The sequence below is a fragment of the Maylandia zebra genome, linkage group LG9, assembly GCF_041146795.1.
Source record: "Maylandia zebra isolate NMK-2024a linkage group LG9, Mzebra_GT3a, whole genome shotgun sequence".
NCBI lineage: Eukaryota > Metazoa > Chordata > Actinopteri > Cichliformes > Cichlidae > Maylandia > Maylandia zebra.
The window spans coordinates 35,219,638-35,246,374 of NC_135175.1; the positions used below are offsets into that span (position 1 = coordinate 35,219,638).

At 41.4% G+C, this 26,737-nt stretch overlaps 1 protein-coding gene across 1 annotated transcript in view; it reads right to left on the reverse strand.

Annotated features, from left to right (window-relative positions):
• LOC101467375 (sodium channel protein type 3 subunit alpha) overlaps positions 1-26,737 on the reverse strand; it is a 262,766-nt gene that overhangs the window by 99,174 nt on the left and 136,855 nt on the right. Inside the window, exons 10-16 of the mRNA XM_024803636.2 lie at positions 23,077-23,218; positions 22,298-22,495; positions 21,195-21,377; positions 20,860-21,117; positions 20,380-20,505; positions 8,365-8,485; positions 2,990-3,228 (exon numbers count right to left, since the gene is read on the reverse strand). Of these exons, the coding sequence (XP_024659404.2) occupies positions 2,990-3,228; positions 8,365-8,485; positions 20,380-20,505; positions 20,860-21,117; positions 21,195-21,377; positions 22,298-22,495; positions 23,077-23,218 (1,267 nt within the window). The remainder of the gene's footprint in view (positions 1-2,989; positions 3,229-8,364; positions 8,486-20,379; positions 20,506-20,859; positions 21,118-21,194; positions 21,378-22,297; positions 22,496-23,076; positions 23,219-26,737) is intronic.

Genomic DNA, 26,737 nt, shown 5'->3' on the forward strand with positions numbered 1-26,737 from the left:
GAATGCTGGGGCATCATAGCATTACTAAAAGCATCTCTCATAATCCATGTGACTCTCCCACAGAGGCCCACCTTTGAGCCTGGCCCCACTGACTGAACCACTACTGCCGGCAGGCCAAAATCACTGTTTCTACTTAGAAACTGTATTACCATTTTCTGCCTGAAGCCTGAGCTGAGGAGACCTGACATCACTGGACGGAAACAAGTGTGTGTGTGTGTGTGTGTGTGTGTGTGTGTGTGTGTGTGTGTGTGTGTGTGTGTGTGTGTGTGTGTGTGTGTGTACAGGTGTGATTAGCACGCTGACTCTGGCTGAGGGCCTTTCACACCTCAGGTGAACCAATTACCATATTGCATCAACCTATCAGCTCCTGTCAGATAGTCGGGACACCTGCGGGCTCAAACACTGGAGTTAGTCACAGTGGTTTAAAGCTATCTGACCCGCATCTGTCAGCTCTAATACTGAAACCCACCTTGCCTTTTTTTTTTTTACAAAAGGAAAAAAACACAGACTTTTCTAGAAAGGCAATGAAATTAGTTTCTATTTTTCCTCTCTGAATCCTGAGGATTTGAAATTGTCCAAAAAGATTTGCTGTGGTTTCAAATGTCCGACGGGGGTTTCCCAAACCGTCACGCTCTTTGTCACTTTTGGAAAATGTCACAGTCTCGTCAACCCGCCCGAAGTTTGTTTCCACACCTGCTTGTAAACAACCAGTGAGGAGCTTCCTTCACTCTGCTCTTCCAAGACAAGTTTGCATGATGTGAGATTCACGAAACTGACTGAATCTCTCATTCCAGCGATTTAGAGATAACCTTGTGTTACAATACAAAGAGATAAAGTACATATCTCTGAAAATGTGGCAGGTAAAAGTCCTGACATTTTTCCCAGCATGAAACAGGATATTGGATGTGACATTATCAGGTTTCTTTACATACACCATGCTATTAGTTTATGGAAGACAACAATGGATAGGTAGGGAGTACATGACAAGACGCACTCAGCTAACTTAAGGCCTCAGACACACAGGAGAGACCTGCCAGCGACCGTTCAGCACCCACTGGGTTTTTCCTCACCAACTGTGAGTAGTTGCAGGAAAATACATGAAACTGCTAATCTGAAGGCATGCAGCCTTAAAATACTGGTCAGTGACCCTCTGGTAACTGTTGGCTAAGAAACTTGCTAGCTATTTACTTGCTAGGAATAAGTGTGTATTCCGGGACTAGTTGGCAACTGGTTACTGGCAGCTGCTAGCTTGAAACTGGCATGCTGATCCACTGGAAATATCCTTGCAGTTGCTTTGGTTGCTATCAGGTTGCTAGAGCCACCAGTAGTTTGCATGGAGGGCATCAACTTGTCTGCACCTGTCTGCTACACAAAAGATAGTGAAACTGTGAAAAGTGTGATGAAATCAGAAACAACATTCGCCTTCAAAGTAAAAGCTGCATCTTTTGAAATGTGTTGGTTGAAGCGATAAGGCACAACTTTTATTCTTAAGGTAAAGATTTTTCGTTTCCGGTTTGTACTGTATCGCACATTTTATGACAGCTCAGAGAATAAATGGGGAATGTTTACAGACAAGTCGGTGTCTTTCATGCAATCTACATGCAACCATGGTAACCACTCACCAGCCAGTTGGTAAAGACACAGCAGCAGTCAAATAGATAGCTAAACTATGATTAACAGCTGAAACTTGAAGCTAACACTGCAGATAAACACGTTGAGCTAAACAGTACAAAGAGTTGAAAGATGTAAAAGCTAAAATGAACTAAAATGACAGAACCTAAAGCATTTTAAATTATTAACAAATTACGGAGCCCCGCAGGGGACATGGGAGGAAAAAAAATTAAGATGGACTTTTGCGAGATCTCGCAAAACTAACTCGGGATCTCGCAAAAGTTTTAGCCGGGAGTGTGTTCATGAGGATGGTCTGTCTATGGAGGTATTATTTGAAAAACCTGGAAATTATTCTATTGGTCGTCTTTATGGATATATACTATGGTATCAGAACTCATCATTAAGAATAAAGGTGAGGAAATTTGTAATTCAAATTTAAATCCATACTATTTGTTACAGAGCCCCGCAGGGGACATGGGAGAAAAAAAATTAAGACGGACTTTTGCGAGATCTCGCAAAACTAACTCGGGATCTCGCAAAAGTTTTAGCCGCATTCTTCCTCCTTCGACCTCCCGTTAGCTCGAAGCTAACGGGAGGTCGAGACCTACTACAGCTGGGAGGAACACTGCTTTCCCGGCACATCGTGCCTAGTAATTGTCCTATAACCAGGCCTGAAATATAATAGAAAGCGCTCAGTTCACAAAAGAGCTTCAGGGGTTACTCCTAGTAGGTTCTTGAAGGTTAAAGTGTGGATAACCTGTTAAAACTATTAGTTAAACATTAAGGAAACATTTAAATGAATAGCTGTTAAATGGAGGTTTAGACAACAGTGTGGGCTTCAGATCCAGTTTAATTGAGCTCAGACAAACACATTTAAACATGACAGGGCTGCAAATAATCATTTAATGTTGCTCAAGCAATTGGTTCACGATGTTTCATCTTTCATGAGCTGCGTTAATTACTTTTTCTGTCTTTTGAGTTACCTGTCTGCTGCTCCAGTCATTCCTGGTTTATTAAAAGAGGAGGCAGAGGGTGGGGCTTGCGATAAATAAACAGGCCTCAAGGGCAAAATAAACCATCTGCTATAAGCACAGGGGGAAATGGGGCTTCTTTATGGTCCCTGTGGTTTCCCCCTTTACCTTTATGGGGTTTCCCCATCTGTTATTTAGGTTCAGTTTGTGAGCCTTTGTTAAGCAGCAGTTTTTGAGCTGATTATTCTGCAAATATCTGATCTTGTTTGCTTCTGTATTCCTGTGATTGTTTTGGGTGAACAGTGCACCTGTGTCTATGTGTCTCTCACCCACATATCTCCACCAATAACCATGCTTTACTGCTTTCCCACCAAGCATCCACGCATTCATTCATCCATTGTTCCTACCAGGTTCCCGATGGTGAGCATGCCATTGAACTCATCAGTCATAGGGTAGTGCTCCATGGCCATGAAGAGCGTGTTGAGGACGATGCAGACGGTGATGGCGAGGTCCAGGAAGGGGTCCATCACCATGATCTTCACCAGCTGCTTCACCTTAAGCCACATAGGGCAGCACTCCCAAACCAGGTAATGGTGGGCAAACGTGTACCAGCAGGGGTGACACTTCTTATGGGATTCCTCCAGTTCTGCACAGGAAACAAAATGTGGTCAGGAGGTTTCCTTCTGCATAAACAAAGTTACACTGGTTAAGCTGGAAACGGAACAACTGAGAAGCTGGGAAAGGGATAAGTTACAAAGCTGATTGTGGAACAGACTAAAGGTGCAAAAATACTGGGCCCTGTGTATGATTTTCCAGGTGTAATGATGACTGAAACAGATGACAAATTAATACATAGCAAGCTTAAAAGACGAGATTTGGCTTAAAATTTGCTCAAATTATCTTTAAGATCAGCTGATCTGCTGGGATTGTTGCCGACTTTGACTCTGATCTAACATTTTGCTCGATTAAAACAAGAACAGAAGTGATTTAAGTCAAGAGATGATTCGGATACAGCAGGATGGAGGCAAGGTGAAAAGAATACCAATCAATGGATAAATGTGATTATTAATAGGAACAAAGACTGGTCTAAAAGGAATTTTGGATTGATAAATGTATCTGTTGTGTTACAATCTGAAGTTCTTTCTATATAAATACTTGTGGAGCAGAGGCTCAGACTGCATTACCTGTAGTTATGTTGGTCGATAACAACAACGATAACAGAAATACTTGTGCTGTGTGGCACAAAGCTTGATGGCAAACAGTCCTGAACACATGAACTAATTAATCAGAAGATCAGTAAAACAAACAGTGAAGGCACGTTATGAAAAAAAGCACTGGCGGATTTGCAGCCTTTTATTTAAAGTAAAAAAGCGTCTCGTTCAGTGACGGAGCCTCGAAGATGCCGACTGTGAAAAGTCACAGGGCTGGAGTACTCCTAAATGTTTACAAGGTGTCCTCTGGTGTCAGTGTGATGACTGACGGCATTATGGCAGCAGTGAGAGGAGTCGCACTCCCAAACTGTTCTTTGTAAAAGAGCCCTTATAGAGACATTTACATGAGCTGAGCGAGGATCGATAGATGCTCTCTTTGCACTTCTTCATCACCATTTCCGATTATGGCATCAGATAAAATTATCCAGGCCCTTCAAGGTTCATGAAAACCTTCTTCAGGACCAAAAGTTGTCTGAATGTTGGGAAATCTCCAAACTGATATATCAAACGTGAACGCTGTTATTGTTTCTCCATTTCACAGCTTTGAGCTACATTTACAGTTAACATGTGATCAGATTAGAAAATGATTTTCACACAAAAAGAGTCATGGCTGAAAAATGAACCTCGTATTAAGTAAAAACTTTCCATATGGTATAACTTGTTTTAAGCAGCCAACTAAAGTTGAGCCAAACTTTCTGCAGTGAACCATCAGAAACTCCTCAGGTACGAGGTGGGGTGGCTGTAGTTCAGGAGGGTTGGTGGTTTGATCCCAGTTTTCATGCCAAATATCCTTGGACATGAAATATCCGTCTTACTCTCTGATGCATCCATTGGAGTATGAATGCGTATGAATGATATTTAGAAAGCACTCACCATATAGATAATAGTGCTTCTGTGAATGGGTGTGTATGGGGTGAATGTGGCATGTTGTATAGAGCGCTTTGAGTAGAAAAGCGCTCTATAAGAACCAGACCATTTACGAACGTCTCTGTTCCCCTTCATCACTGACATCATCTTCATGCAGTTTATTAAAATTATGCTGAACTGATTGTTTATTCTTTGAGCTGAGACACTTGGAGTGGGTGTAAAATTGATTGGGTTACAGTGTTTTAACAAAATTGTTTTTCAGTTGTGAAAATGCCCTATGACTACCTCCCGTGTAGGTTTCCCGACTATTACCAGACGTACTTTGAATATTTTGTAATTATGACAAAATCATAGCTGATGCAGAATGCAGAAGTAAATTGAAGCAAATATTTATAAAATTACAATTTATGTTTCGATTTATTTTAATATTTCTATTTTATTTTTGCACTTTTTCCCCCTCCATACAACCAAACGCCACCTGGTGATTGCTTAGTTAATCTGAACTGGTAAGAACATTTTGGATCGTAGTGCTGTTTTTATTTTTTTTAATCCAAAGAAGAGCTCAAGTTAAACCATGCAAAATAAATTCATAAAGCTTATTTTAAATTGAAGGAAAGTCTCCTGGGAAACAGATGATAATTTTAAAAATGACATGAATAAATCAAAGAGTGGAGCCGAGAAGGGACGGAGGGATGAAGGGTGTGCAGATGGATGCAGGGAGGACAGCAGTGGGATTTTGTATTTTCCTGTATAATGATCTGTTCTGTAAGAGCAGCGACTGCCGAGGGGAGAGACTGTGACTCAGCAGACCTATCACACGCACGCACACGCTTAGAACACACACGGGTGCAGATTTGATATGAATCCAGAAATGTAACACACCGATATCATACACACACACGTACAAACACACACACAGGAAGTTGGAATGATCTCACGGTTAATGAGGGTGACCAGGATAACACTCTCTCCCTCTCTGTTTCTATCATTCTCTCTCTGTGTCTCTCTCCCTTTTCCCAAGTCCCTGGCGCAAACAAAGCCTGTGTTCCCCTGGGGTTGACTAGGGCAGCGACACACACACACACACACACACACACACACACACACACACACACTGTCTTTGAAGCAAACTCAGACACAGCTACACACACGCTCCTCTCTCGCACCCACAAAAGCGTTATAATTCGGACAAATACGTGGTTACACAATCACACACAAACACACACATATTGAGACACAAAGTCAGGCAAGGTTACAGTCCCATATTGACACACAAGCGCAAACACATAAAACGTGAAAGGATGCTGGAGCTGATGCAGAAACTTGTTTTTTCCAGGTAATGAGCCTGTTTTAAATCGCTCTGCCATTTGGTAGAAATGAAGTGAAACAGAAGCTTCTGTAAAGAAAGGAAATCCATTTAATCCTGTGTGGGATTATTTTAAGAATGATTAAGATTAGCTTCACTTTGTTTCGCTGCTATCAAAGTCTGCTAAATAAATCAAAGAAGTCTCACCACTCAGCCTCAGCTGAGCGGGTATTTGGGATAATATTAGGAAGTCCCCATCTAAATGAACGTGGATAAAGACTTAGTATTGATTTCTATGGTCACCGGGGCATAAAAACTGCACGTGTAGAATCAATAAGTTGTTTTGATCTGTATTTTTTCCACCTGATAGAGCACATGCCCCATGCACCGAGGCAGCAGCCTGGATTCAACTCCACCCCTGGTCATTCGCTGTGTGTCATTTCCCTTCTCTCTTTCCCCACTTTGCCATCTGTTCTACACTAACACTGTCATATAAATGCAACCACTATCACATTAAGTCAGATACAGTACAGCATGAAACAAGGAGATGGGATCAAAGCGGTTTGCAAAGTCGATTGCAGATGCAAAAACAAGGGCACGGGCATGAAAACAGACATTAAAATGCCTCCATTAAACTCAGTCAATGAATTATAGCAGCTGAATTATTCCCTCTAAAAGAACAAACGGTGGACCATTAATTCAGAAAGCTCAGCAGAACATCAGCTAAAGTTTAAACTCAGTTTAAGCTATTTTAGCCAGCCTACGGCTCATGCCACATCTGCAAGCCACTTTGCAACCCTGACTTTGGTGTCTGCTAAGAAGCTAAGAAACCTGCTGCTGCTCTCCACACCTTAATCATGTAGAGGCCCCAGGACAGAGGCATGCTGGTAGCTAAACTGATGGGAGCTGGACTTCTTAATGAAGGTAATGAAGATGTTTCAATTCTCATCTGAGAAGCTTAAATAGGGCTGCTCGATTATGGCAAAAATGATAATCACGATTATTTTCACTGAAATTGAGATCGCGATTATTTGACGATATTTATTTAACCCTTTAAGACCTACTATAGAACCAAGTCCGCCAGAGCTTATATTATTTTTTTACATGTTGTAGTGCCATTTGTGGGAGCATTTCAAGTTGCTAAATAACTGTTATAGCCCATATTTTAATAATATGTATGCATTAAGTCCATAGTAACTACATTAATTGCAAAAAAGTGCAATAAACTACAAAAAAATTTATATCGTTTTTGTTTGTTTTTTTACATATATTTCTACTTGGAGAAATGTAAGAGGTTTATCCCTCAAAACTTTAAATACAAAAAAGTTGCAAAAAATAGTTTACATCAACAGGAAATTTATTTTGAGTGTCTTCATAGTTTTATTTTGGAGATACACCAATTTTTATATACTGCAGGAAAAACTAAAAAAACAATCCTATGATGCAAATTTGCAAAGAAAACAGCATGTGCATCAAAATAAACTATTTCCAGCAGTGCAAGCATCCCAGAAACTATTCAGAAAAGTCAAACATGACCAGTAGAGGTTTTTAAGGCCTACAAGTAAAAAACGACATTTCCGCGAAAATGACGTCACTTCTGGTTTCAGCCAGGAAATGGCGGACATGCGACAGTTCGCGCTGACGTCTGTTTCACTGTGGGAAGTGTTACGAACAGCTGATCGGATCGGCAAAGCGTGTTTCTGGAATATTATGTTTTTGTTCCTGCAAGCGCTTTTTATGCAATTTTTGCAAAGCTTTATGTGGAAGGAAACCGTGACCGAGGACAAGCTGATGGCATCAGATGTAAGTACAACTCCTCCGGTTTCATATGCAAAACAAATGGTTCAGGTTCTACAGGGATTTAAAAATAGTTACACAAAACGGAGCGTGCTGCTCTGACCGGCTTTAAAGGGTTAACAATGACTTTAAAAAATAATATAAAATAGTGTGCAACACCACTGAAGTTTTTTTTTTACCTCTCTTTTCAACCAACAGCAGTCACTCTCCTCTCCAAATAACTTCTGCTTAGCTTTCCGAGCTTCCCTCGGGTCCTCTTAATCAGCGGTCTCCAACCTTTTTTGCGCCACAGACCGGTTTATGCCCGACAATATTTTCACGGACCGGCCTTTAAGGTGTCGCGGATAAATGAGGGAGGGGCTAATAATCGGCTCAGTCATTTTTAATGATCGTTGAAAGCCCAGATCGTAATCGTGATTAAAATTCGATTAATTGAGCAGCCCTAAGCTTAAACACTTGTAGAAGCTGATGAGGACTCCCACGTGTTTTTGCTATTGTAGGGTTAAATATACTGAATTCATACCCTGGTTTATAACAACTCACATCATATTTAGTGTGTGTGCCCTGCATTCAAATTAGCGTGGCTCACTTTGCTTCTCACCTTCCATGACGTCGGTGAGGTAGCTGGCAGCACTCATTGCCCTGCCCCTGCGCTCCGAGTCCTGCATGGACGAAGGCCGAGGAAGTAGCATCGTGCTGAGCTCTGTGGTGGACGTGGGAACCTAAAAAGATGGAAGTCATCCTGATTACTTTAGATCTTTAGATGCAACCAGAGAATAAGAGATGGTATTACCCCACACAGAGTCCCATCCTAACAATCATGGAGTTGGTCTGGGATTAAGAAGCAATCTTAAAGATCTCTACCAGCTCCTCCAAGATATGTTTTAAAGACATCCTCATTTGACTGAGCCTGCTGTCACACATGCTCATCATTCATTCTTGAGTATGAGCTGCCTTGGACTCTTCTGTTACCATTGTGATAACATCGCATAAACACACATTTGTGTCGGGTCAAATGGGTCAAACGTAGTGCTGTGATTTCTTTGTGTGTGTGTGTGTGAGTGCATTCAGTCTATCACCACGGCAACAGAGAAGCAGGTGATGACTGGTGTTCAATGAATCAGAGAAATCAGCGTGCCGCTGCTGTGCGTCTGTTTATCTCTTTCATCCTCACTAAAAAGCACTGCTGGATTTTTTTTCATGTATCAGATGAGCTTCACGAGGGTTGAACTTCTAAAACACCCACTCGACTCTCCTCTTAAAGCCTGACTTCAGCTGCTGCCTCTCAAATTCAAAGTTTAAATTATACTAAGTAATCAACTGGCGCTCAACATTAATTTGCTGCAACCCTTGTTGATTATCCTGAGCTCTTGGTAGTGATCATCATGGCTCATGGAAGCCATTCCTGACTGGAAAGCGAGCAGACGGATTATAAAGTATGTTCCATCAGGTCTGGGAACATCTCAGGAGGAACGTGTTGGTACTACATCGAGTAAAACTCAGACAAATGTCAAGAAATAGGGGGATGAAACTAAAACGCATTTCAAAGTAAATGACATGTGGCACATGTCAGCCTGTGAGGCTTTGATAGTGTTTTTCAGCTCCACAGAACAGAAACTAACTTTGTCGCATGGAGTCACACAAACCACCTGCAACTCAACACCTCAAAGACTAAGGAACTGGTTGTGGACTTCGGGAGGTCCAGAGAAGGTCCACTGCCGGTTCAGATGGAGGGGGAGGAGGTGGAGGTGGTCAACAAGTACAAGTACCTCAGGCTGTGGGTGGACAACAAACTGGACTGGTCATGCAACACAGAGCACCTGTATAAAAAAGCCCAAAGCCGACTGTACTTCCTCAGGAGGCTGAGGTCTTTTAACATCTGCAGGAAGCTCCTGAGGATGTTTTACCAGTCGGTGGTTGCTGGAGTACTTTTCTATGCTGTGGTGTGCTGGGGGAGCAGCACAGCAAAGAAGGACTCATCCAGGCTGGAGAAACTGATCAGGAGGGCTAGCTCTGTGGTCGGCATGAAGCTGGACACTCTGGTGACAGTGGCAGAGAAAAGGACACTAAAGAAACTGCTGGACATTATGGACAATGCTGGGCATCCTCTGCCCACGGCCATAAACAATCAGAAGAGTCTGTTCAGTGACAGGTTGCTTCTCCCCAAGACAAGAACTAACAGACTTAAAAACTCCTTTGTCCCACACGCCATCAGACTGTTTAACTCCTCTCTGGAGGGGAGAGGGAGGGGAAACAGGAGGACAAAGGAGGGGGGAACAACTAAGCTGTAGTGCCTCTTCACCTCACTGTACAATACCTTGTGCAATACTTTTTGTAAATAGTCAACAGTGCAATAGACTCAATACTTGAAATGTGCAATTCACTTGTATTTTTATTTTTTATTCCTATTTATTCTATTTATCCCCTTTGTATATTTTATTTATATTTGTCTCTGTATTTATATATGTGTGTGTGTGTGTGTGTGTGTGTGTGTGTGTGTGCGTGTGCGTGTGCGTGTGTGTGTATGTATATATATATATATATATATATATATATATATATATATATATATATATACATATATATATATATAACAATTCTGTAACTGTAACTTCGGTCGTTGCTGTGCTTTTTTTGGAAGTCGAATTTCCCAGAGGAACCCACCCGAGGGATTAATAAAGTTCTATCTTATCTTATTTTATCTTATCTTAAAACATGAGGAGCTGTCAGTGCTGCAGCCATACAAATGTGTAATATATGCATCCTCCTGTTATTACCCTTCACAATAAAAGCCCTACAATTTACAGTGCAAGAATGCTCTCCTCCTGGACAGTATAGGAAATCTTGCTGATAAGGTTGTACTGCCTTAAACTAGATTAGACGAGCTGCGTGAATTGAGCTCACAAAGTTTGTCTTTGAAGTGTCTTTAAAGTGCCCATAACAGCCTTCAAGACCATATAACAGGAAATAAAAAGCAGGTTGTTGTTGCAGAGCCATCCAGGACTGATTTGTGTCAGATCTAATGAGGACTTAAAGTTTTCCTCAAAGAATAAACTTGCCCGAGTAGGTTTTTAAGACAAAGTCCTTCAGTACTTTTCTGTGTTTAAATTTGCAGCACATTTTTTGAGTAAGCTGTACTTCTAACTGTCCTACCAAAATCCAAGCGTTGGATTAACCATCAGAGCCTCCTTACTGCCTACTCACTGAGATCCTCACCAACAGTTCAGAAAGTCCTCTCTACACTAATCATGTGTCCTTTTTAAATTCTCATTCCGGTCATTCATGCAAGCAGATGTCAGAGTTGTGTTCTTGTTAGTCATCTTTTGACCCAAGCACAGCTAGTGGAAGGTAATTTCAGATCCAACTTTTCAGACAGCTGAAGGCTCTCCTGGATGTCAGAACTTTGCTCTCGGAGATGGAGAGGCCACTCCACAGCACGTGATGTTTAATAGAAACTTTAATTTCAAAGGTTCATGTGACCTGCTGAGTTTGGTTGGATTATTTTTAACCCAATGTTGGATCTGTTGGTACAGTTATTTGTGTATTTCACATTGTGAGATGTCTTATTCAAGAAATCAAATGATAATTTAATTTAAAATGGTAAATTTACCATTTTACCAACAGCTTCTATAATTCTATAATTTAATTATAGAAGCTTTACATGAATACAAATGGAAAATGATATAAGAGCAGGTCTGATAGCTCGAGTTACACCTGCTTAAAAACTACAGAACACATCGTGGCGATCGTGGCTCAGGAGTTGGGAGTTCGCCTTGTAATCGGAAGGTTGCTGGTTCAAGCCCCAGCTTGGACAGTCTCGGTCGTTGTGTCCTCGTTGCCTACTGGTGGTGGTCAGAGGGCCTGGTGGTGCCAGTGTCCGGCAGCCTCTGTCAGTGCGCCCCAGGCTACAATGTAGCTGCCATCACCAATAGGTGGATGACTGGTTGTGTAAAGCGCTTTGGGGTCCTTAGGGACTAGAAAAGTGCTATACAAATACAGGCCATTTACCATTTATCTGGTTGTCGCCGCAGTACAGCTAAGCTGACACAAGGAAAACTGCTGGAGCTCCCAATAGAAGTCCTTTTGCTGCTGCAAAACTGCCTTTTAAATAAAGTTGTTTAGGTTTGAACGGTGCTCAGCTGCTCGCCTTGTAAAGGCCTGACAGCAGTCCCCGGTGAGCTCCGGACTCCTCGGCCCTCACACAGAGGAACCTGCATGAACCTCATTTGCTCAGGTGTTATTACATAACGCTTCCTGCTAAGTGTTCTTCCAATGAAGCATGACGCACAGGCCTGAAGGTCGCCGCCCACAACACCACCTACATCCTGTCTGTGTGCCAGGCAGGGAAGCACCAGGGAAACACACACACACACACACACACACACACAGCCATTTTAGCTTCCGCTGGCTGCTGTGGGTTGCCATGGGGACATTTCCATGGCAAATAAGTGAGTTCTCGTCCCCTCCTCCTCCTCCCACTCGTCTCTGCATCAGTCTGAGCAGCAGGACAACAGGTTTATGGATGGATGGACAAGAGAAGCAGAAATACTTCATTTCAAAGCATGAAACTCTAACCTGAACTCAGAGCTGCTCTGAGCTCCCACACAACCCCTGCAGTTTACATTCAGTTTATCAAGAAGTAGCTTTTTCTACACACTGCAGGAGATTTCAGTTTTCAATTGTGATGAAGGGGAATTTTGTCTGGCAGCAGCAGAAACCAGACAGAAAAGGTGAGATTACCAAAATGTGCTGACATGCTGTTGGAGGTGACTGTTGAGATTTGGCACTACAGAAATAAAACTGAACTGAACAGAATTAGACTAACTGTTTGCAGATGCTTCAGAACTTTCTCATTAGCAGCCACTTTAGGCTGGCTCCAGAGGTAAGTCACTCCTCATAGACTCCAATAAACCTTTTCAGTTTCCTTTGTACCCGAGTACAATGATTAAACGCTCACAGCGGCCCAATGCTAGCTAAGCCTTAAAAGTGCACTCAGGCTTTAAGTCACATCACACAACCAAAAAAAAAGAAAAGTCCAGGTAAAAGGTTAAACATCAATATTGTTTACTTAGAATTAAACTTTTATTCTTTCTATGAGTAGTCTAAAGTGCTCCAGTCGGTGGTCAATTGACTTCTTTCAGGCTCCTGAAGAGGTTCCAGCTCTGGCTTCATCAGTTCCAAAAGCTAAAGCAGAGCCTAAGTTATTAACCTTGGTCAGGGCTGTCACACAGAAGTCCCAACATGCCTAGATCATATAGGTCGGGGAATGGATGGTGCTTAACCCTTTAAGACCTACCATAGAACCAAGTCCGCCAGAGCTTATATTATATTTTTACATGTTGTAGTGCCATTTATGGGAGCATTTCAAGTTGCTATACACCAATGCAACCATTAAAGCCTAAATTGTAATAATATGCCTGCATTAAGTGCATAGTAATTACATAAATTGCAAAAAAGTGCAATAAACTACAAAAAAATTGAAAATCGTTTTTGTTTTTTTAAGATAAGATAAGATAAGATAAGATAACCTTTATTAGTCCCACACGTGGGAAATTTGTTTTGTCACAGCAGGAAGTGGACAGTGCAAAAGTTATGACCCAAAAATAGAATACAATAAGAATAAATACAGTACACAGCTGTACAGAATAGAATAAAATAATATACTATATACAGTAGAATAAAATAGAATAAAAATATACAATAAGATAAAAATAGAATACGAATGCTATATACAACATATATTTCTAGTTAGAGAAATTTAAGAGGCTTATCCCTCAAAACTGTAAATACAAAAAAGTTGCACAAAATAGTTTCCCACCAAAGGAAATTTATTTTGAGTGTCTTCATAGTTTTATTTTTGAAATACACCAATTTTTATACACTGCAGGAAAAACGAAAATAAATATTATAGTGCAAATTTGCAAAAAAGCAGCATATGCATCAAAATAAACTATTTCCAGCAGTGCAATATGAGTCCTAAGCATCCCAGAAACGACACAGAAAGTCATAAAGTCAACGATAACTTTTAAAAAGACCAGTATAGGCTCTTGAGGCCCTCATGGTAAAAAACTACATTTCCGCGGACATGTGATAGACGTCTATTCCTCAAACAAATACTTGATTTGAATTCATCCAGGATTTTTGGCAGATGTACCTATGGTTTCAATTTGAAACTGCTAGGTTGCTTCATTCTTGAGTTATCGCATTTACAAAAAATTATGAAATATTGTCATCACATATTGTAAATAACTGCTCTTCTTGTATGTGTCTTTATTTAAAACATAACACACAATAAACAAAGTAACAGTGTGTTTAATCATGAAGCTGCACAGCATCATAAAACTAAACTTCCTGGCAGAACACTTACCCTACACCGAATTCAAGCCTACAGGTCTACCTAATAAAGCGAACTCTGAGTGTATTTAACTACTTTGCCCTGTTCTTCTCCTCTTCCTCCTCCTTGTTGTATAACAGTGAAGGTCTGGAAGCGGGTTATGAGCAGGTGGAGGTGACTGAACACCTCCAGGCGTGGAGCTGCTGTGTTTGTCCTGATGATACTCTAAACCCACTGCCTGACAGGGAAAAGACACCACTGTAAACAAGTATTAAAATAAGTGCATTCCCTAATGGCGTGGAGCTCGCTGCCTTTCAGCTGCCACAGGTTTTATAAGGCTCTGCTGTGAGAGTGAAGATGGAACCGAGGTAACGTTAAATTGACAGAAGTGTCTGAAAGCTGCTGTTTCAAGTGGCACTGTGCTGCAAGACAAAGACACTGAAAAAACCATTCTCACCCTTACAAACTCGAGATGTCATTTCAGAGTAACTAAAAGCTTTTCAAGAACAACGGGAAACTGTGAAAACCAGGAATGGTATTGATATTCGGAGAATCAGGACTTTGACTAAAGGAATCATCAAAAGATCAGAGCTCTGAAACAAAAAAATGTTTATATTTAATTTGTAACTCCATTTTTTGACTCCATGAGTTTACCATTCAAGCCAGTAATTTCACATTTCTAGTGATTAAGATCTAGTTATCCAGACAGGTTCATTTCTTTATGTTCAGGGTTATGACAGGCAGCACGGTGGATCAGTGGTTACCACTAACGCGTCACAACAAGAAGCTTGGGGCTTGAACCCTGTCAGAACCTCTCTATGTCACATTCGCATGTTTTTTCCCATGGTTGTGCTGGTCCTGGAGATCCAGTTTCTACCTTTATAAAACATGCCATCTTAGCCGAGGACACTCTCCTGAAAAGAGATTTTACTCTCAAGATTTTCACATTGTGTTTAACCTCCTGAGACCCGAAGTCTTCCACGACATGCATTTTTAATTTCTCTTTGATATTTGGGCTGATTGGGGCCCGATGAATGTAAGAACGAAGAATTACCAGATTTTTTTTCCCTTATTTTTGTTTTTAAGAAAAATAAGAGCCTCATATGAGGATATTCGTTTAAAATTTTGATTGAACAGTAGCAGCATGATGTTATCGTAAGTGGATATCAGGCCCTTGTAGAGCAAAATTGAGTATTTTGGTCTAAATAACCCAAAATGTGATGCCAGGTCCACATATTGTTACACATGGTTAAATAAACATTAACAAACAAATAATTATCTGAATTGCCTTACTTTTCCTTTAACGACAACAGATTGCAAGTAACCAAAATTCAGCTTCTAAACAAACATCTATGTGGAAGCAGCTCTCCACTCAGTGCTGCAGAGGCAGGATTCACATACGAGTCCCTTCAGTGTTTAACAGTGAGCGTGCCTCGTGTGCTATGAACTGGTCTGCATTGGTGCATCATATCTTTATTCTCTTCCCCCTCCTGCCCCCCCCCCCCCTCTTTCTTAAATAGATAACTATCATATCTGATATCATATCTCACAGTACAATAATATTGAATGGGTTGCATTGTTGCAGAGGTGGGACCAAGTCATTGTTTTGCAAGTCTCAAGTAAGTCTCAAGTCTTTATCCTCAAGTCTCAAGTCAAGTCTCAAGTAATGTCAGGCAAGTCAGAGTCGAGTCTCAAGTCACTGGTGTAAAAGTCCGAGTCAAGTCACAAGTCTGAAACTTTGAATTTCAAGTCCTTTCGAGTCATTAAAAAAAACGAAAAAAAGCATGTTGCAGTTATGCTAAATGTAAATATTAGACCATGTAATTTTTAAATCTGTGTTTTTCTCAACACATGACAAAATAGTGAACTTAGAAAATATACACAAATTGTGAAATTGCACCTCTTTAAAATGCAGCTCAATTAAACTTAGCTCCAAGAATAATTTTCACCGACAGTTCTGAGATAAGCTGCATGTTATTCTTGGATGCGGTTGTAGGACCGGCTTTAAAATCGCATGACAAAAATATCATACACATTAAAAAAACTGCATCACCAACGTAGCCTGGACAACATTTGCTAGTTAGATGAAGTCAGCTATCTCATCGTAGCATATTTATATGCATATTTATAATCATACGGTTCTTGGAGTGAGCGCATACACTCATGAAGTTTAGTAACTTCAGGTCACTGCAACAAGCCCAGGTACAGTTTACCGACGGATGGGTGCAGGACCTTGAAATGCACCGTGTAGAACGAAAGATCATCGTACGTATCATAAGTTTACCAGTCTCACAAATCGTCTTCATAAATACACATTCGTTAACCGTTTATTAATAGGACCTTTGAGCTCAACGGTAATTAATTAGTAGTGGAAATAATTTCTGGTACGCGTTACAGAAATGTAGCAGTGACAATAATATTGTATGCTGTAATCGTACTGGGCAATTAGTGATACAAAAAACCTGTTTTATCCTGTGAATAAAAGTATATGTTTTTGTCAATGTACCATAATAACAGAAGCGAAACGCAATATTGTGTCAGGACAATTCACTATTTATGCACAATAAATAAAGGAGCATAGCGCCACAATTTCTGTTCAGCGCCAGACTTGCTTGTAACCTATATCACCAATTATGTTATGAAAATGACGTATTAACTACAACAGCAGACTGACCTTCGTGTAAATGCTTGGAGCAGACTAACCTGTGAGCTGGAGGGTTCTGGGACGTTATATTTGATCTTTGAATGGCTGCAATCCAGACCATCCGTCGCGTCTTTGTTACTTCGGAAACATGGCTCGAACAATTTCTCTTCAACGACGTAATCCGATAACAACCGATCTCTTTACCCGTCGGCTTCCCGTGGCTGTCATGCGACCGGCTATTGCAGTTAATAATACAACAGCTTCTTGACATTTTTGTGTTTCTTTTTATCGCTGTGTGACTGATTTCAATTGAAAGCCTGCGTGCGCTAGTACCTCTTGCCACGAGTTCCCAGAATCCTTTGCGGTTCTACCCGTGAATGACGTCACATTTTCAATCTCTATATAATATGCATGTTAAATTTTATATTTGGGGTAAAATATCAAGTCTTTTCAAGTAAACCGGTTCAAGTCCAATTCAAGTCCCAAGTCATTGGTGTAAAAGTCCAAGTCAAGTCACAAGTCTTAGAACATTTTTTCAAGTCAAGTCTAAAGTCATAAAATTAATGACTCGAGTCTGACTCGAGTCCAAGTCATGTGACTCGAGTCCACACCTCTGCATTGTTGTATTTTGTCATGTTTCTCAGGTCTTTGTCTGAATTTCTACGAACATTATTGCTAAGGATTGTCTTATTGCATTGGAGTCACACTGGGTTAAATATGTACACTTGGGTTTTAAGGGGTATTTATTATTTTCTTCTTTTTTTGGGGTTGTATGGAAGCCCCAAACGCAATTTCATTGTTCTTGACAATGACAATAAATAAATAAATACTAAATACTGGTCATTGTAGCAACACCACATAACTCACAAGACAAGCTTACAGACTTCAGTTAGAACTAGAAAGCCAAGCTTCCTGTTACTAGCTTTGGTCATTTACGACATTGTGAGTGCTCAGTGCAACAATCAACCTCTGCTTCTCTGAAGATCCCATATCACTCCCGTTTTGGCCTCCCTTCACTGGTTGCCTGTAAGTTTTAGGTTTCTTTTTAAAGTTTTAGTTTTAACCTTTAGGGCCCTACATGGTCAAGCCCCCCCAGTATATATCTGACCTGCTGAAACCACATTGTTCTTCCCCAGCTCTAAGGTCATCAGATCAGAGATTGTTGGTGGCCCCACGCACTCGATTTAAAACTCGTGGTGATCGGGCCTTTTAGGCAGTGGCACCGAGGTTGTGGAATTTTCTCCCACTGGTTTTACGCTGTACAGACTCCATTGATTCTTTTAAAAAGCAGCTGAAGACATTTTTATATGGGCAAGCTTTTAATTAATTTGTTGTATTTTACTGTTTTACATTGTTATTTGTTGTATTTCCATTCTTTTCATTTTTCTTTTTCTTTTTTGTAAAGCACTTTCTCATTTTTATCTGTGAAAAGTGCTATACAAATAAATTTATATTACTTACTTATTTACTCTGACTTTTTTTTCAGAAGTTCTTAAACACTTCAGTTGGAGGAAACTGGACTACATTTTTAGGATCTTGAAGATGTCCCACCACTCATTCACCCTTTCAGTTCTAAGAACTGATGGAGAGTACCACTTATTTAACTTCTAACCAGGTTGTCATGGAGGCAATGCTGCAAGTTGTTGATCAACCATGTCATCAGCACTGAGGTCACATGGGTCTCAGTGTAAGTTGGGGTTGAATCACCTGGGAGGGGATCTCAAGACGGGGTTACAGATGGCTGATGGTGTGCAGGGTTCCTACACAGACAAAAACTAAAGTGCATACACCATCCTATTTTATCAGACAGAACCCTGTCCAAATATGATTTGTGAACAGCACTTGGACTACAAGAGGAAACCACAAAGCTTCTGGTACCAAGAATCTTGTTGCCTGTTTGCAGATTCTACAGATTCATATGCTGATATTCTTACTGTGCAGGTATTCGTGCTGGGTATGTTATGTCATTTGTCCCCATTTAGCCAAAAAAAAAAAAAAGTGCAAAGCAGCACGTAAACACCTGTTTCTGGATAACACATCTGCACAGGCAGACTTTCTCACCTTTTCTGCATGTGTTTGGTCAGTGAGTCATGCAGAACGAGTGTGATCTGATTATCATCTTGACTGGACATGACCCGGGATACATCTATGTACTGCATGTTTCCAGGCGCACAGCTGACTGCCGGACGTCAACAGCCTTGGTGAAAAAATATGTGCAGCGCAGGAAGCAACGAGAATGAGCTTATTTTAGGATTTCAAGTGAAAACTGTACATTAGTTACTCGTGGCATCAGCACAGCCCGTGTGTGCATGTTTGTAGTCCTGTTAAATACGAATACTGTCTAATGCTGAGTTAGTGATTCTGGCTTCAGTATAATTGTTGAGCCTACTGTACATTCGATGTTGTGGCTCATCAATAGACATCAGTGTTGACAGACTGGGCAGTTTACTGGGGTAAAAACATGTGGACATAGCTAGCTTGACATCGACCTTTCGTTTGTAGACTTTAGCTTGTTAACCACATGCTGAGTCATGAGCCAGTGCTCATTAAAAATGCTCCAAAGGCTCCAACACCTCAAACATGGTCCAGAGGTCCAGTTCAGAGACTGAGTTAGTTGAATTTAAGCCTAGCAGACAGCTAGCGGCTAGTTGGCATCCACCTGTCAGAGACATCCCAAATAATACAAACTTTGAACCTCACTGCAATTTAAACAGGCAACCCAGCTCCCCCCTCACAGTTGTACCAGGCTATAAACATGTTTATTTTTGCTATAAAGTTGGGAATGTTAATATGGGAGTCACTGGGAACTGATTCACTTTTGGACGGAGCTTCAAGTGGACATTAGAGGAACTGCAGCTTTTTCCTGGCTCCTTTATGGCCACTTTCAGCTGTCTCTTGATAACGTTTGTGGTGTGAGCTCTATTTTATTTGGATGCCAGCGAGCATTAGTTAGCTGCTATCTGTGTGATACAGTTCATTTACCGTGTTGGTGACTTCTGGCACCAAAAACCAAAGATAGCTTCTGTCAAACTGCAAAAGTTAACGATTCAAAAGTGTCTCCTAGTGACAGCTCTGTGTATCCATACATTTTGTTATACAGTATAAGGTTTGAAGGCACTTTTGCTTCATTTGACAAATGTCACAACCTATCAAGATCAACCTCAGCTTAGTCCACACTCCCCAACAGTTTTGCCCAAATTTGGACTTTCTGACACCTGATTGGCTCCTGGTAAAATATTTATCACTGTGTGAGGTGAACACACAGTCTGAATGAATCTATATCAGTTAGCTCTTCAATGATGTCGGTAACTGCACACAAAGTTCAGAGTGTGTGTGGAAATAGTCTTGTGTGTGTGTGTGTGTGTGTGTGTGTGTGTGTGTGTGTGTGTGTGTGTGTGTGTGTGTGTGTGTGTGTGTGTGCGCCCACGTGTATGAGCAGATGGGGGGAATACCATGGCACTGTTATCTGAGATGGTTGATATGAGTGTGTATGTGTGTGTGTCTTTAACCCATGATATCAGAGTGGAGTTATGCAAAGCGCTGATTCATAATTCACATGTCTGAGTGTTGGATGGCTGCAGGCTCCACCATTGTTTCCACTGCAGCGAACACACACACAGTCAGCACACGGAACTCACACTCTCCTCCTTGACCTTCTCCATGGTGCAAGCAGGCAGCTGCCCCTGCAGTGGCGGTGGGGAAACCCCGTTCTGGTCCATGGCAACAAACAGCTTCCCGTTGATGTTTAGAGTCGGATAAAAAACCTGGAAACACAAAAATCACAGAAGCATAACTACAGTGCCCCAGGAGGGACAAAATATTGTAAAGAAAAAACTCCATAAAGTGGAAAAAAACAGAAGAATTTCTCGGTTTATAGATACATTTACAATTTGTGAAGAAAAGAAATTAGAATTTAATTATGTGATTAGATTAATATGGTGTATGGTACAGCCTGAAGAAGTCACTTGGATGAACGATGGAACGTTTCTCCCAACGTTTCCGAAAACATTTCGCCCAGATGAACAGAATCAACTTTCTGGGAAGAACTACAATAATCTGAGAAATAAAAATGCTTCATTAAAAGGCTCTCATTGCCACACATGAGCTGTTACGCTCACCTGGGAGCTCCGGCTGGCCGTGCTGTAGGTGCTCGGCCTCCGTTTGGGCCACGGTTGGGGCAGGATGCCGCTGAAGGTTCCTCCGCTGTAGGTTCGACTACCGACGCCCTCCACCACGTCGCCCGGTACGCTGTACTCGTCATCGGCCATCTCTCCCTCCGACCCTCGGCTCCTCAGTCGGAAGTTGAAGATGGAGGAGACCTGACTGCTTCTCCGCGTCCTTGTGGAAAAGGAGCGTGCGAGGAGTGGGTGGAGCGGCTGGAGGAGGAGGGGGGAGTAAAGTAAAGTTTTGCACCGAACATAAACAATATTAAATCAGATCTTTCTCCACTGACCTTTCCACCATCAGTCAAGTCCACCTGCAGAAGCTTCTCCTCAGATAGGTTCGCCTCCACGTCCCCCACGCCCATTAGCGCCTGGCTCCGCCTTCGCTCCTCAAAGCTGTCCATTGGTTGGCCGAAAGGAGAGAGGTCTGGTGACATCAACGAGTCAGAGTCGGTAGCTTTTTGGGTGGCACCCTGATGAAAGAATTAATAATTAATACTCATATATTAATACATTTTCATTCATAAATGAGAATAAAGGACAGAAGGTGAAACAGAAGCCATGAAAACACTTATTTAAACACTCATTAGTTCACCTTTGTTGCTGTATTATTTTCACTGAAACACAGCAGTAACTGAGTTGGATTTATATCATTTATTTTACTTATAATTCCTGTACAGAGGACCAAAACTGCAAAAATAAAAATAATCCATTAATGTGACTCTTAAAAGAGCAATATTAAAAAAATCACTGATTTATTAACTATGACTTAAACTGATATTTGCTTTCACTTGTGTGTTTATTTGTAAATATTTACCTTTTTTTAAGGATATTATTTTATCTCCTATTTGGTTTATGAATCGTCTCAGTTTACAAAAAAACACTCTTTTGCTTTTAAAATTTGACTCGATTAATTTTAAAATTAGATTCATTTTCCCTTATTATGATGATTATTGTTATTATTTTTGACATTTTCATTTTGTATGTATGATTAATCATGCAAATGGTTAAAACAGCCAACTTTTCCAGTGAGTAATATACATTTTAATTTCCATTAAAAAAAACCTGGAAATTGAAAAGTGTTATACAAAAAAAAAATAAAGGAAAACAATACAAACAAACAAACAAACAACCCCACAAGGCAAAACCTTTGCTGACTATTTTCTCAATATTTATTTGTTAATCATCATATGATTGTAACCTTCTTCTCTGTATGTATTATTGGGTCTACCTTACAACGTAAAGCGCCTCGAGGCGACTGTTGTTGTGATTTGGGGCTGTATAAATAAAATTGAATTGAATTAATTTATTAGATATTTTGGCAGTTTCTGACCTCCACAGTCCTACACCGCACCACATGCTGGATAATCGAGCACATCAGATCATCAGTTACCTGTTGCTCTTTCTTCAGTATCTCCATAGCTTGCTGAAACTCCCGCTCTTTCTGGCAGGCCTCAGCGATGGTCGCCTGGTTCTGCTCCTCGTACGCCATGGCGACGACGGCCAAGATGAGGTTGACCAGGTAGAAGGAGCCCAGGAAAATCACCACCACGAAAAACACCATGTAGGTCTTACCGGCCGAACGCAGCGTCTGAAGACGCACACGTGGCGGGAATAAAATCGATGCTGACTGAAGTGCAACATTAAAAGTGAAGCAACACGGCTAATAAAACCCAGCTGGCTACAACAAGAAATATGCTTCATTTCACAGAGTGGTCAAAGTAAAGAACAGTGGCTCACAGATCCTTTGTTCACTGTGTGGAAAGTGAACACATGCCCACTGCATGTAGTATTATTAAACATAGTTACAGTGATGCACTGAGGACACCAAAGTTTCACAGAAAATTCTTTTTATGCATTTTGCCTGCAGTTTCTGCCCATGGTTGCACTGACATGACATCACAATTGTGAGAAGGCCAATCAAATTCTGGATAAGGGACAGTGCCACCCCCGGCCCCGCCTTTAGCCTCAGCCCTGAGTCGAGAGTCTGACGCCAAACTTGTGTCAGAATGACATAATGTCAGGATGAGAACACGCTGAATTAGACACAGTCTAGATGTCTGTGTAGGCTCTTAGCCCCAGTCTAGATTAGACACTGGAAGAAGAGACACTTTATAAACTTCAATCCAGGTTTTCTCTGACTTTAACTGATCGATTGGTCATAAGGCTTACCTGGTGGTAGAGGTTTTCCCAGTAGTCTTGCGTCATCAGACGAAACAGGGACAGAAAGGCCCACCCAAAGGTGTCAAAGCTGGTGTAGCCATAGTTGGGGTTTCTTCCTGCCTTCAGACAGACAAACCCGTCCGGACACTTTCTGCAGCACAGACACAGAAACATAACGTGACTCTTAAAATCTGTTTCACTTATTATCAGCAGAAATTTTTACATATAAATATTTTTTGTGGATGTTCAGGATGTCGTTTTGAGGACTTTGGAGTTGCCAATCATGATGTGATCGGGGGTGGGCGGTTATGTAACTGTAACTACTGTTTCTCTGAAATGTGTGATTTTGGGAAATCTAACACCACTGGTTTGTGCAGAAAGTAGGTGTAGGGACATTTTGAAAGCTGAGACAGTTCAGAGGATTCAAAAACACCGTCTGTGTGTCTCTCTGCCGTCTTTCCATCCGTCTTTCTATTAATTCTGTGCAAAAAACAAGAAACCAAAAAAACGCTCTGTTTCCTCATCGGTGTTTACGACCGAAGGCTTGTTATGGTCGTGCGATTGGGACCCGCCCACACGTGTCGCCGCAGAGACGGGGCAGATAGCACCGGGAAGGCATTCATCATAATTGATATTCCACATTCATATCCCGTCACATTCATCGCCGCCCACGCGGTCACATCTGAACCGCTGATGCGCAGCAGTCCCATGGGTGGCGTGCTGGTCAGTGGAGGGAAGGCTGCTGCTGCCCACAGCAGCTTACAGTGGGACAGACACTGAGACCAGATGATTAGAAATTATTAAGTAGGAGGGAAAAGGTCAGAGGTACAGAAACCTGAACATATCCCTTCATATCGCTGATGATTAAACGAGGCACGCCGGAGACTAATCATGCAAAACTCAAAAACAAGTATTCATTCAGATTTTAGGTAAAGTGACTCTGCTGTGACGCAGAACTGAACAAAGTTACTTTTTTGGCCTTTATTATGCAATCAGACAGAAGAGGTTTGCAATCAAAACAATAAATCAGAGAGCAAAGCTGCAGACACCACACACAGAAATATTAGAGGGTGAGCCCAGAAGTTTGATTAGACAGCCGACAACCACGAGCGTTTGAGATGTTACAACCATCAGCCACATATAAGGCGGTCTTCAGATCCTAGGCAATTCAACCCCAACTCACACCTTGACCCATGTGACTGAGTCACACGATGGTGGGTCGGCTCAATGCCTCTCAGGACCACCTCTAAGGTTAAAGGCCCACTAAACTAGGGTCCGCTTGCGTCACTGAAACGTAAATGACATTATCAGACAGAGGGTCTGCCTGTGTTTTGTGATTGCACGGACTTGTCCACTGAGAATTTACATTATAATGCATCAACTACACGTGCACCCAAGCAGCGGACTTCTGTCAGGTTTCCAGCTATCTGTGTTTGCAGCCAAGTACTTTCCAGGATTAAGGCCTGATTTAGACTTCCTGTAGAGCCTGAGACATAACCTATATAAGTAGCAAACACTGTGGCCAGCATTTATGCTGGTACGGATGCTCTATGTGTTAATTTTATTGACATTAGTCCAATAGTTTGAGTCCTTATAATAATGCTATGACTATTATTTTTAAATCCTGAAGCGTAAATTCAAAGACTGAGCAGAAAAGTATCTGGACATGCACAGGAGGAATCAACGCTATTGAACAGGCCATTCGCAATAGCTGCAGGTCGCATTGACACAGCGTGTACTTACATTTGTAGGGATGAGCTGAGACGTGAAATGTAACTATGCACCTAACACCAACAAGACCAGCTGTCTTCAATTCAAGGACAACATTCACAGTCTTCTGTATTTTATGCTATACAGTATATTAGTCATCTAAACAATAATTCATTCAAAACAATGCCAGCAGCTACAAGCTGACAGACTGATGCGGATGCAGAGTGACAGATCACTTGAGATCACAATAGAGACACACAAGTATTTCCATACACAGCTCAGATCCACAGTCAGAATGTTGTATGCTGATTCATATTAATGTTTTCACTAAACACGCATAAAATGATCGGCGAACAGATAAAACACGGTGCACAACAAACAGCATTAAAACGACCCAGTTATTTAAAAAAAAAGATTTAATTCTCTGGAGCCAACGGACACATCACCACGTCCGAGTCACGTGAGAGATTTAAGACGACCTAGCTGTGAGATGCAGCCTCGCTGGGTCTCCGTTTCAACCTGTGTTGAAAGTGCAAACTTCACATTTTATACCAGTTTTTAATCCTAACGTCATCCATCCATCCATCCATGTCTGCACATACCAGCTGTTTGTATGCCCACATTCAAAAACAGAATAAATAAATACATAACTAAAAAAATGAGGCCACTTTCAGTTGGTTAACAAAGAGTTACCAGAGCAGGTGCTCTGCATACTTCATCTGGAAGGTTTCTTATGCCAGATGCACAAAACCCCAAATGCCCGGGCCCAATGGGGTTTTTTTTCTAGACATACAATTTGTCCTCAAGAAAAGGCAAAATCTTTGGGTCCTTTCTGGGCTCAGATGGAGGTCAGCAGATTTTTGGAGGATATATGATGGTACGATCCACAGATTAGAGTGAAACAGACTGTCTTGTGCAAATGTTCAACAACTGGAGCATAAATTTTGTCACAATGCCCTAAATAATTCAGTCATTCATGTCAAAAAATGTAGATTGTTCACTTTTAAACCGAAGAACCAAACCGTGTTCAGAAGTTGAAGACGTGTCACACCTGTGGGTTTGTTACCTGGTACAGAAGTGGAGGAGTTATGATGCATGCAGGCGAGCGTGGCATTAGCAGAATCACGACCACCACGCCATCAGCAAAGCTCTGGTTGAACAAAGCTCTGAGTCACAGAGGAGCTTCAAGCTGAGTCACAGAAAAGACTGCCGCTGTGCAGAAGCTATCTGGGGAATCAAACCGACAACCACACGGTCACAAGCCCACTGCGGTGACCCGGCCTGGCTGGCGCCGCCCCCGCTGGGCCGCTGCCACCACAGCTGGGATGCTTTTGAGTAGCGGCTGCCGCTGACTCATTGCCGGCCAACCCGCCTGTATGTGTTATCGCCTTACTCCCCAACATTTGGTGAGTGCTGGTGATGGTAATTCATTAAGGACACGTGTAAATAAACGATCCAGTTACATAAGGTTTACATAATGCAGCTGGGAGCGCTTCTACTTCTGCACAAAAAAGACAATACTGTAGTTTAAAAATCATCCATAACAAACGAAAAAACACTTACGCAACGTAGATAATGGCAACTAATGCATTTCAACATGACTGCCAGTAACATCTGAATTTATTAAAGTTGATTTGCTGCATGAGTTTACAGGAAGAGCCCGTTACAGGTTAACAAAAAAGGCAGAAATTGTGGTTTGTAGCAGGTAAATGATGGAGAAATTCATAAAGCATTACAGTTTAATGCAGCAGATAGGACGCCTTAGTCCTAAATATTTACACAAACCAGCGTGAGTCATCACACTGCAGTGAAGACATGCTGTATTGACCCACGCCAGGCTGTAATTGGTCAGTAATTATTACAGTCTCCACAACCGACGCGGGCCCATTTTCAAAAGCTTTTTCTTAACAGCTCCTAATTTTAAATTTGGCCTTTTTTTTTCCTTTGCCTTTTATAACTT